This window comes from Orycteropus afer, unplaced genomic scaffold (assembly GCF_000298275.1).
Source record: "Orycteropus afer afer isolate SDZICR_OR568_19922 unplaced genomic scaffold, OryAfe1.0 scaffold00217, whole genome shotgun sequence".
In the NCBI taxonomy this organism is placed as follows: domain Eukaryota; kingdom Metazoa; phylum Chordata; class Mammalia; order Tubulidentata; family Orycteropodidae; genus Orycteropus; species Orycteropus afer.
The window spans coordinates 2087281-2099257 of NW_006921804.1; the positions used below are offsets into that span (position 1 = coordinate 2087281).

The 11977-nt window shown below is 39.3% G+C and overlaps 1 protein-coding gene across 1 annotated transcript in view; it reads left to right on the forward strand.

Moving 5' to 3' along the window:
* Nucleotides 1-3998: 3998 nt before the first annotated feature.
* LOC103203458 (GON-4-like protein) overlaps nucleotides 3999-11977 on the forward strand; it is a 159683-nt gene continuing 151704 nt past the window's right edge. The window contains exon 1 of the mRNA XM_007948466.1: nucleotides 3999-4503. Within this exon, the coding sequence (XP_007946657.1) occupies nucleotides 3999-4503 (505 nt within the window). The remainder of the gene's footprint in view (nucleotides 4504-11977) is intronic.

Below are 11977 nucleotides of genomic sequence, written 5' to 3' on the forward strand. Positions count from 1 at the left end.
GTTATCATATGAGGTCCTACAGATCTTGTGATTCCGTTTTCTTAGGCTTAATATAGTAACAGAATGTTATGCGTGAGTGGAAGCCTAAGATTTTGGAAAAACAAAATTCTATGATGCTTGTATTTCAGTATCAATTACCATGATTGTTATATATTTCTAAGGCCACTAATGGCAAAGCTCTGATTTAAAGACTAAACCTATTGTTGATTGCTGTTGTTGTTGTTATTTGCCATCAAGTCGGACCCGACTCACAGCGACCCTTCTTTGGGTTTCCAAGACTTTTTCACTACGCAAGTAGATTGCCCAACCTTCCTTCCCAGGAGTGGCAGGTGGGTTTGCACCGCCAGCCTTTTCGTTAGCAGTCAAGTGCCTTAGGCACTATGCTATCAGAGCTCCTTTCTTGATTTTACAACTCTGATAATTTACTAAAAGTTATTTAAGTGTACACTTGAAATGGAGAGATTTTGTGGTAATTGAATTAGTTTTTTGAAAAAGATGAAGGAAGAGTGTTGGGTATTTCTTACCCGTGAGCCTCAAATGCTTAGGGCTGCTGAGAAAGAGAAGAGACAGAGACACACAGACACATACACACAGAAAGCAGTTCACAAATGAAACTCCTGGAGATTTTCTTACCCTTTGGGACAGTAGATGTGATTCAAGTTAGATTCAGGCTACTACTGGTGGTTATTTCGATGATTATATCAATTCCACCTTGCGTTTTGGCCGTGGATTCTTTCATCCTGTCATATTCTGTTTATAGACAATCATTTTAAACGGATCATTTAAATGTGTTGTCTGAATAGTTGGTGATTCACCTGTACAATGAGAATTGAATGTAGTTTTCCACTTTTAACATTCTGTGCTTCTAGTAAAATAGAGACCATGGTTCTAGGAGTTATTCATTCATTAAAAAAACATTTAGTTATTGAAAATAGACTTTGTCCTGGGCACCTTCCTGTGTATTGAATCAATGCATCAGGAGCTAGGGTTAGAATACTTGATTCCTGATTCCTCAGGACAGCTGTGTACCTTTGTGAAACCATTCGCAAAGCTGAGCCAGAAATTTACCCTGTATGAACTGGAAGACAATATAATAATGTCCATTGTTCCACAGGGTTTATTGTGAACACCAAATCACCTATGATAATGTAAGTGAAAGGGTTTTGTAAAAGGCAGAGTACTGTACCAAACCACCAAACTCCTGCCATCCAGTTGATTCCTACTCATAGCGACTTTATAGAACAGAGTAGAACTGCCCCATAGGATTTTCAAGGCAGATAGGAATAATTACGGACTAAGTCCAAGGCTTCTGAACGTTATTCAGAAAACTGCACTATTTGTAACTCAGGGGTTTTTCTTCCTGAATTTTTATGCGTTCTCATTTATTTGGCCCTGTATTCCAGGTGTCTCGCAGAAAGAATGATTAATTGTCAAACTAAATCACTGAATATCAACCCTTACATTTGCTTTGAGTAGGACAGCCCCAGGGGCAGAGAGAGAAATTGTTGTTGTTGTTATGTGCCATCGAGTCCAACCCGTTTCATAGAGACCCCTCCTTGGGTTTCCGAGGCAGTATCACTACGGAAGTAGGATTGCCCAACCTTCCTTCCGAGGAGTGGCTGGTGGGTTTGAACCGCCAGCCGTCTGGTTAGCAGGCAAGTGTCTTAGCCACTATGCTCCCAGAGCTCCCAGAGAGAGAAATAGTCCTCTTAAAATTTTTTGCCCCAACTGACGCGCTACTGATATGGCTTCAGTTAGCCCTGAGATAGGATGGAGCCTAGCGATTGGCGCATGCTCCTTGATGCTCTGAGAAGTCGCGCGCCTCGACTCGGGGGCGCGCACGTCGGCCGCTGCCGTTGACCGACTTCCGGTGGTGCTGAAGCGGAGTTTCCGCGGGATCTGGCCGGCTGGTGAGGGTACTGTGTTGTGTGCTGTGGGGCGGGAAGAAACAGGTGGAAGTGGGGCATACGCGAGGCGAAGGACGTTCAGGATGAGGGGTTCGCGTCTGAGGGCGGGCGCGGGGTGTGTGCTGGAAGATAGGAGTGTGAGGGTGTCTAGCTGGCAGTGGAGACTTGGGCCAGGGCTCGGCGCGAGGTTGAAAGCGCAGTTGGAAGCCCTTTCTGTGATGTTTTCCCGGGAGGGGGCGGTGCCGGGTCTGTCTCCGGATAGACATTGATTCTTCCACCTAGTTGGTCAGACTTTGGTTCCCAAAGGAGGCACCATTTTCGAGCTGTGTTGTGTTTGAGAGGCCTGGAGCCGAGCCCTATATGTTGCTGACTTTGAATAGTAACTCCCCCTCCCCCGACCTCACGTAATTCGTCTGTGAAGTAAAGGATTCATGTTGACTGCTTTCACTCAGTTCTTTACCCTCTGACCACGCTCCCTCACAGGGATCAATGGAATCTTCACGTATTTGTTAAACACTAATTACCAAGAGAAGGCCATCAATTGATTATTTTCCCCAGTGTCCTGGAAAAACTGAATAAGGGAGTTACTAAAACTAACTGAACTTTTTCAGTCCTCTAGTCTAAGCTTGAAGGAGTCCTGCTGGCACGGTGATTAAGCATTCTTGCTAACCAACAGATTAGTGGTTCGAACCCATCAGCTGCTCCTCAGGAGAAATATGTGGCAGTCAGCTTCTGTAAACATTTGCAGACTTGGAAACTCTGTGGGGCAGGTCTACTCTGCCCTGTAGGGTCACTATGAGTCAGAATCAACTTGTCAGCAACTTTTGTTGTTGTTTAGTACAAGCTTTCATCTAGTGTCCTGATAGGGAGACATTCAGACTTTGCATTAACGTTGCCAGTGAAGGGCACTCAAAAGGCTGTGAATTCTGTTCTTGCATCTGTTTTACTGAGGGTGAAGTTTTTCTGGGTAGAAAGATGAAGTCAGTTTTCATATAATGCTTAACCATTTAGTGAAAATGCTGTGCTCTGGAGCAGGGAAGAAGTTCAAGCATTCATTCAGGGAATCTTTACTGAGTATCAACAATGGGTCGGATACTGGTAGATATTAGGGATACTAGTTGAAAGAGTCTTTTTCCTTAAAAAAGCTCATAGGTTTGGAGAAAGGAGACAGACAAGTAGATAGGTAATTACGAAAGTGAGGTGTACTGTACAAGAGGTTTACATACAGATGCTGGAAGATACCCTCCAGTTTAGGTCAATGTCGCCCTTAAAATATGATAACTAAAATTGAAGTCAAGGGTCCAGAAGTAATATATGTAGTACAGAGGACAGTGGCAATCTGCTCTGCCTGATTTCTTTTTTTTCCCCTCGTGTGTGTGTATATAAAACACATTTGGTTATTCAGGATTCTTACGATACACAATTTAGTGACAGCAATTACATTACTCCCTTGTTTTCAACACAAATTTTCTTTTAATATAGCTTAACCTTTAAACAATCACACTTTGCTTTTTGGTTGTTTCTATTAATGGAAAACCTGTTTATGAAAATGACAATAGCAAAATATATTGATCACTTACTATATAATGATGTGGGTGCTATTTTTATTTCATTTTATAGCTGAAGAAACTGAGATTCAGGATAAGTAACTTATGCAAAGGTCACAAAGCTGGAGGGAAGCTGGCTTGGGAAACATACCCGTACACTATGCTGTCAGCATCATGTTATTCTACCTTCCCAATGGTAATAACTAATACTTGTTAAGCATTTTCTAGTTAGTTCTTACTATACCTCTACAATGAGTATCTTTTACAGTTGAGGAAACTGAAGTTTATAGAAAGTTTAAGTCACTTGGTCAAGGTAACATAACCAATCAATAGTAGAGTTGGGATTTGAACTTGAGCACTCTGACCCCACTGCTTCTTCATCTCTTAACTAAAGGGAGATTGTGCATTTGGTATGAAGCACTGTGTTCATGATTGGCCATGAATAAAAAGATATTTGAGGAAATGTTATTGTCATTAATTAATATGAAGGTGGTAAGAGCTTGTTTTTTTCCTTTCAGGATGGAACTAAAGTAGGACTTTCAAGATGTTGTCCTGTAAGAAGAGAAAAACTACAGTGACAGAGTCCCCGCAGCATAAGGGCAGCCAGGAGGAAGATGACTTAGACCTAGAGTCTGCTGTTAAACCAGAATCTGACCAGGTTAAAGATTTGGGGTCAGTGTCACTGCCCTGGTGTCCAAGCCATGATGGAGTAGCTGGTCTTGAAGTACAATCTATGCAGGATGCAGGAAATCAGCTGGATGTAGAGGAGCCATCTTTGAGCTCTAGGGTGCCAACCCAGGACACAAATCTAACAATTCTAGAAGTTGTGGAAGAGTCCTTCTCTCAGGAAATCACCCTACCTTCCTTGGAATCTTCCCAGCCACATAATATACACATTAGTAAAGGAAAATTCCAGGGTACTGCCTCAAGAAGAGGAAAGAAAATTGCACTCAGGCCAGGGTCAGTTGCCAAAGAGGAAAGGGAAGATCATCCCTTCACAAAGGAGACTATTTCAGGAGAGCCTAGTGAAGAAATCAAGGAAGAAGGAGGTAAGATATGAAAGGACTTCAGGCTACATTTTCTTTGTAAGTAGCACTTTGCCATTGCCTTCTCTGCAGTGTCTTTATAGAACAGTGTTTCTGAGAGGGGTATTAATTTGTCATGGATTTGGAACTACAGTCAGTTCTCTTAAGGGTCAGCAGTGAACTTTATGAATGGAGACTTTTTTCTCCTTTTCGTATTCCTATTCCCTAATCCTCTTCTGTATCCCTTTCTTTCCTTTTATCTGAAAATACATGTCTGGAGGGATGATCTATGGTTCTTTTGTGATTTGGTAGACATCATTGAAATGAGGCCTGTGGAAAAGGGGCAGCAGCTAAAAGGGAGAAACTGGGGCATCGGGAGAAGCTGACAGAGGAGATGACATAACAGATAACCATTAGGGCTTGAAGAATGGTGGTTCCACAGAGGCAGAAGAAGATGGTGACATAAGGTGCTTGGAAGAAGTGATGGGAGATAACTTCAGGGTGACAGATTGTGCTTAGGTTGTGGAAGGCTTTGTTTTTCATGGTATTTGAACTTTTTCTGTCTATATGTGATGGCCATTTTAGTGGCTTAGTATTTATGTATTTATTTAAATCAGTAACTTATTTAAATTAGTATTTATGTATTTATTTAAAATACATTTTATTGAAATATAATTTATGTACAATGAAATACACAAAACTTAAAGTGACGTGGATCAATGAATTTAAAAAAGTTTTTTTTTCCAATGTTTCCTCCTTTTCCCTCCCCTCCCAACCCTAGTAATCAACAAAGAAAGTTTCCTTCCATATATAAGCCTTTCCTTGACATTTTACAATAATGAACGAATGCTGTATTTGTCCTTCTGTGATTGACTTACTTCACTCAGCATAGTGTACTCCAAGTTCATCCATGTTATGCAGTGTTTTGCAGATTCTACATTATTTTTTAGTGTTGCATAGTATTCCATTGTGTGTATGTACCATAGTTTGGTTATCTGTTCTTCTGTTGATGGGCATGTAGATTGTTTCCATCTTTTTGCTGTTGTAAATAGTGCTGTGATGAACATGGGTGTACATATATCTGTTTTTGTCCAGGCCTTCAACTTCTTTAGGATATATACCTAATAATGGGATTGCTGGATCGAATGGTATTTCTAATTCCAGCTTTTTAAGGAATTGCCATACTGCTTTCCACAGTGGTTCTATCATTTTACAGTCCCACCAGCAGTGTACGAGAGTCCTAATGTCTCCACATCCTTGCCAGCATTTGTTATTTTCTGTCTTGTTGAACTTTGCTGTTAGTGCTGGGGTGAGATGGTATCTCATTGTTGTTTTGATTTGCATCTCTCTGATGGCTAATGATGGAGAGCATTTCTTCATGTATTTGCTGGCCACCTGAATGTCTTCTTTGGTGAAATGTCTATTCATGTCTTCTGCCCATTTTTTAATGGGATTGTTTGTCTTTTTGTTGTTGAGGTATTGGAATTTTCTATACATTTTAGAGATAAGTCCCTTGTCAGATATGTTGTTGCCAAATATTTTTTCCCAATCTGTATGTTCTCTTTTTACTCTTTTGGAGAAGTCTTTTGAAGCACATAAAAATTTAATTTTTAGAATGTCCCATTCATCTAGTTTATCTTCTGCTGTTTGTGCATCTTGGGTTAGGCTTGACAGCCTATTTATGCCATAAATTAGGGGCCCTAAATTTGCTCCTATTTTTTCCTAGAGGAACTTTATAGTTTTAGGTTTCACATTTAAGTCTTTGATCCATCTGGAATTAGTTTTGTGTATGGTGTGAGGTACGGATCCTGTTTTATTTTTCTGCAAATGGATACCCAGTTTTGCCAGCACCATTTGTTAAAGAGACCATGTCTTCCCCATGTAATGGATTTCAGCCCTTTGTCAAAAATCAGCTAGCTTTAGGTCAATGGATCTATTTCTGGGTTCTCAATTATGTTCCACTGGTCTATGTGTCTATCATTGTACCAGTACCAAGCTATTTTGACTACTGTGGCTGTATAGTAATAGGTTTTGAGATCCAGGAGTGTGAGACTTCCTAGTTTGTTCTTCAGTAGTGCTTTGCTTATTCGAGGGCTCTTGCCTCTCCATATAAATTTAATAATTGGTTTCTCCATATCCTTAAAGAATGTTGATGGGATCTGGATTGGGATTGCATTGAATGTATAGATTGCTTTGGGTAGAATTGACATTTTCACCATGTTTAATCTTCCTATCCACGAGCATGGTATGTTCTTCCATTTATGTAGCTCTCTTATGGTTTCTTGGAGTAGTGATTTGTAGTTTTCTTTGTAGAGGTGTTTTATGTCCCTGGTAAAATTTATTCCCAAGTATTTTATTTGGTTGGTTGTTGTTGTTGTTGTTGTTAAGTGCTGTCGAGTCGTTTCCAACTCATAGCGACCCCATGCACAGCAGAACGAAACACTGCCCGATCCTGCGCCAGCCCCACAATCCCTGCTATACCTGATCCCATCATCGCAGCCACCGTATCAATCCATCTCGTTGAAGGCCTCCCCCTCCTTTGTCGACCCTCCACCCTACCAAGCATGACATCCTTCTCCAGGGAATGGCAAAGAAACACTGTTTGGTACATATTTGGTTGGTAGCTGTTGTAAATGGTATTGATTTCCTTATTTCCTTTTCAGCAATCTTTCTGCTGATGTAGAGGAATCCAACTGATTTTTTGATTTTGATCTTCTATCCTGCCACTGTGTTAAATCTTTCTATTAGTTCTAATATTTTTTTGGCTGAGTCTCTTGGGTTTTCTAGGTATAGGATCATATCATCAGCAAGTAGGGATAGTTTGACTTCTTCCTTACCAATTTGGATGCGTTTGATTTCCCTTTCTTTCCTTATGGCTCTGGCTAGGACTTCCAATACAGTGTTGAATAGAAGTGGTGATAGAGGGCATCCTTGTCTGGTTCCTGTTCTCGAGGGGAGTGGTTTCAGTCTCTCTCCATTGAGAATAATGTTGGCTGTTTGTTTTGCAGTTATGTGGATGAATTTCCCTTCTATTACTATTTTGTTGAGAGTTTTTATCAGGAACAAGTGTTGGATTTTATCAAATGCCTTTTCTGCATCGATTGATATGATCATGTGGTTCTTTTCCTTTGTTTTATTTATGTGATGGATGATGTTGATTGTTTTTCTAATGTTGAACCATTCTTGCATACCTAGTATGACCCCACTTGGTCGTAATGTATTACTTTTTGGGTATTTCTTGGAGTCTTTGGGCTAGGATTTTGTTGAAGATTTTTGCATCTATGTTCATGAGAGGAGCTCTGGTAGCATAGTGGCTAAGACATTTGCCTGCTAACCAGATGGCTGGCGGTTCAAACCCACCAGCCACTCCTTGGAAGGAAGGTTGGGCAATCCTACTTCCGTAGTGATACTGCCTCGGAAACCCAAGGAGGGGTCGCTATGAGTCGGGTTTGACTCGATGGCACATAACAACAACAACATACTCATGAGGGATATTGGTCTGTAGTTTTCCTTTTGAGTGATGTCTTTGCCTGGTTTTGGTGTCAAGGTTATGCTTGCTTTATAAAATGAATTTGGGAGGATTTCATCCTTTTCTATGTTCTGGAATAGTTTTAGTAGGATTCATGTCAGTTCTTCTCTGAATGGTAGAGTTCTCCAGTGGAACCATCTGGGCCAGAGTTTTTGTTTGTTGGTAATTTTTTCTATGACCCTTCTATTCCTATTTTGCTGAGAGTTTTTATCAGGAACAAGTGTTGGATTTTATCAGATGCCTTTTCTGCATCGATTTATATGATCATGTCAATTTCTTCTTTTGTTATGGGTCTATTTAAATTTTCCATCTCAGCATCTGTTAGTTTAGGTAAGTAGTATATTTCTAGAAATCTGTCCATTTCTCCTAGATTTTCAAATTTGTTGGAGTACAGTTCTTTATAGTATCGTGATATTATCCTTTTAATTTCTATTGGTCCTGTTGTGGTGTTGCCCAATTCATTTCTTATTTATGTTATTTGTACTCTCTCCCTGTTGTCCTTTGTTAAATTTCCCAGTGGTTTGTCAATTTTATTAATCTTTTCGAAGAACCAACTTTTAGTGTTTATTTTTCTCTGTTGTCTTTCTATCTTCTGTTTCATTTATTTCTGCTCAAATCTTTATTATTTCTTTTCTTCTGGTGAATGTTGGCTTTCTTTTTTTGTTGCTCTTTTTCTAGTTGTTGGAGATGTTGGGGTAACTTGTTGATTTTGGCTGTTTCTTCTTTTTTGATGTGGGCATTTATTGCCATAAATTGGCCTCTGATCACTGCTTTTGCTATGTTCCAAAGTTTTAGGTATGTTGTGTTTTCATTTTTACTTGATTCAAGGAATTTTTAAATTTCATTTTTTATTTCTTTTATTACCCAGTCGTTTTTAAGGAATATGTTACTCAGTTTTCTTGTGTTTGTGGTTTTTCTTTTGACCTTCCTATTGTTGCTTTCTAATTTTATAGCACTGTGATCTGAGAAGATGCTTTGTAGTATTTCAGTGTTTTTAAATTTATTAAGGCTTGCTTTGTGGTCTAACACATGGTCTATACTGGAGAATGTTCCATTTGCATTGGAAAAGAATGTGCATTGTGCTGATGCAAAAAAGACAAGGAGGCCACATATTCTGACCTCCTCTAACCCCACAAGAGGAAGACAGAATCACCATCAGCAACCTAAGGCCTATTCCTGCAAGGCCAGGCATGCTGCCTCTCACCAGCCCTTTCATCAGCCTTTCCTCCCAAAGCATCCACCACCTCTCTCCTGGGTTTGATAATTCACTGCAGTGGCCACACAGAACTCAGAGATTACGGAGTTTATTAGGGAAGCACCAGGCTACAATTCAAGTTCAGGAAAAACGCTCAGTCTCTCTCCCAGCCCACAGTCTTTCTCCTAACAGTCTCTCACAGTCTCTCTTCCAACAGTGAGTGTCCCTTGGTGTCTCACTCAGCAATGTGTGTCTCTTGCGTCTCTTTCAGCAGCACGTCTTCCTCAACCAGCAGTCAGAGAGAGACTTCTTCTGCCTCTTGGAGGCCTCCTTTTGAACCTGGTAGTGGCCAAACTAACCAATTATAACATCAGAATTCTAAGCACCTGAGAAAGAGCAGGAACCTCCCCGAGCACTGCTTTGTGTTATGCCCAACAGAAATACCCCAGGTGGATAACTCTTAAAATCAGGAGCTCCTCAGTTGCTCACAGCAAATTCCACCACAGACTTTACAAAGACTTATGGCTAGAAAAGCCATGCCAGGTAATTTACTACAGCACAGCTGTTGTTGGGTGAAGTGCTCTGTAGATGTTTATAAGGTCAAGTTGGTGGATTGTATTGTTTAGTTCTTCTGTGTCTTTGTTGAGTTTCTTTCTAGTTGTTCTCCTACGATTGGGAGCTCTGGTGGCATAGTGCCTAAGGCATTTGACTGGTAACCAAAAAGCTGACAGTTGGGCAATCTGCTTCCATAGTGATACTGCCTTGGAAACCCAAGGAGGGGTAGCTATGAGTTGGGACTGACTTGACGGCAGTGAGTTTAGTTTTGGTTTACTATGACTGTGGAGTTGTCTGTCTTTTCATTTCTGTTAGTCTGATTTATGTATTTTGGAGTTCTTTTACTGGGTGCATAAATATTATGGTTATATCCTCTTTGTTTACTCAGTCCTTTAATCATTATATAATGTCCTTCCTTGTCTCTTAATGGTGTTTTTTTGTCTTAACGTCAATTTCATCAGAAATTAATACTACCTCTCCTGCTCTTTTATGATTGCCATTTGCTTGCTATATCTTTTTCCAGCCTTTGATTTTTAGTCTATTTTTGTTTGTTTCTCTAAGGTGTGTGTCTCTTATAGACAGCATATTGATGGGTTATGTTGTCTTATCCAGTCTGAAGCTCTCCGTTTCTTGAGTGTTGCATTAAATGTCTTTATAGTCAGTGTAAATATTGACAAGTATGAATTTATTGCTGTCATTTTGTTATATGTTTTTTCGTGGTGTTGCTGATTTCCTTGTTCTTTATAATTTTCTCTGCTGAGCTCATTTTGTATATGAATTGTGTTATCATTTCCTTCATTGCTATTGTTTTAGCATTTGCTAAATATCTGTGCTTGTCCTCTTTTTTATTTGATGCAAAGGTTTATTATTTTTCTTTGAGATTACCCTGTGATTTATAATTTTCTTCCCACGTTTAGAAAGTGCATTCTATCTCACAGTTGTCTTGACTTCCTCACCATTTAGAAGTTCTGTAACTATACTGTTTTTTCCCTCTTTTTGGTCTGTAGTTGTCCTCATTTACAAATTGATGTCTCTGGTTCTCTGTTCACAGTGTTGTAAGCTTATTTTACTTTGGATACTTCCATAACTGGATTGGATTCTGGTTTATGTCATCATGTGTGTTAATGGTCGTTTGTTGTTTGCTGTTGTTGGTTCTCTGTCCAAAGGACTTACTTCAGCATCTTTTGTAAGGCTGATCTGCTTTGAATGAATTCTATTAATATATGCTTATCTGGAAATGTCCTTATTTCACTATCATATTTGAGCGACAGTTTTGCTGGGTTTGTAATTCTTGGTTGGAAATTTTTTCTTTTAGGGTTTTATATGTACAATCCCATTGCTTTCTTGCCTGTGTGGTTTCTGCTGAGAAGTCAGAGCTTAGTCTTATTGGTTGCCCTGTGCAGGTAACTTTTCATTTTTCTCATGCTGCTTTCAGGATTCTTTCTTTGCCTTTGGTTTTGGTCAGTTTGATGATGATATATCTTGGTGATTTTCTTTTGGGGCCTGTCCTCATGGGGGTTCATTGAACTTCTTAAATGGGTATATTCTTGTCTTTCACACATTAGAGAAATTCTCTTCCAACAAATATTTGGCTGTTTTCTCTGTGATTTTGTTTGTATCTTGCCATTCTGGAATTCTGATTATATGTAGGTTATTCCTCTTGATGGTATCCCACATGAATCATAGGCTTTCTTCTTTTTGTTTTAAACTTTTTCCTGACTGATCCCTTACCAAAGTAATATTGTGATATTTGTCTTCAATTTCATTAATTGTCTTCCATTGATTTGAGTCTCCTCTTTCGCCTGTTCAGTATTAACCTATTTCTGAATTTTTAGTACTAATCTTCAGGATTTCTATCTGTAGATTTTGTATCATGTCTTATTTTTTGTTTATTTTGTCATTTTGTTATTGTATTGTCTTCCAAAATTGTTCTAGGGTTCTATCTGGGTTTTCCTTAATTTTGTCAGTGTTTACCTTGATCTGCCTATCTGTGGAAAGTACCTAAATATAATTCTTTTGAATTCCTAATCATGGAGTTCCAATGTTTCTGTTTCCTCAGGGATGTTTTCTAGGTCTGTATCCTGGTCTCTTTTTTTCTACTACTTTATCTTGGCTTTTTTTTTTTCTTTTTAATTTTTACTGTGATTTGGGTGAAAGTTTACAGAGCAAATTCATTTTCCATACAGCAGTTTACATACACTTTGTTTCATGACATTGAC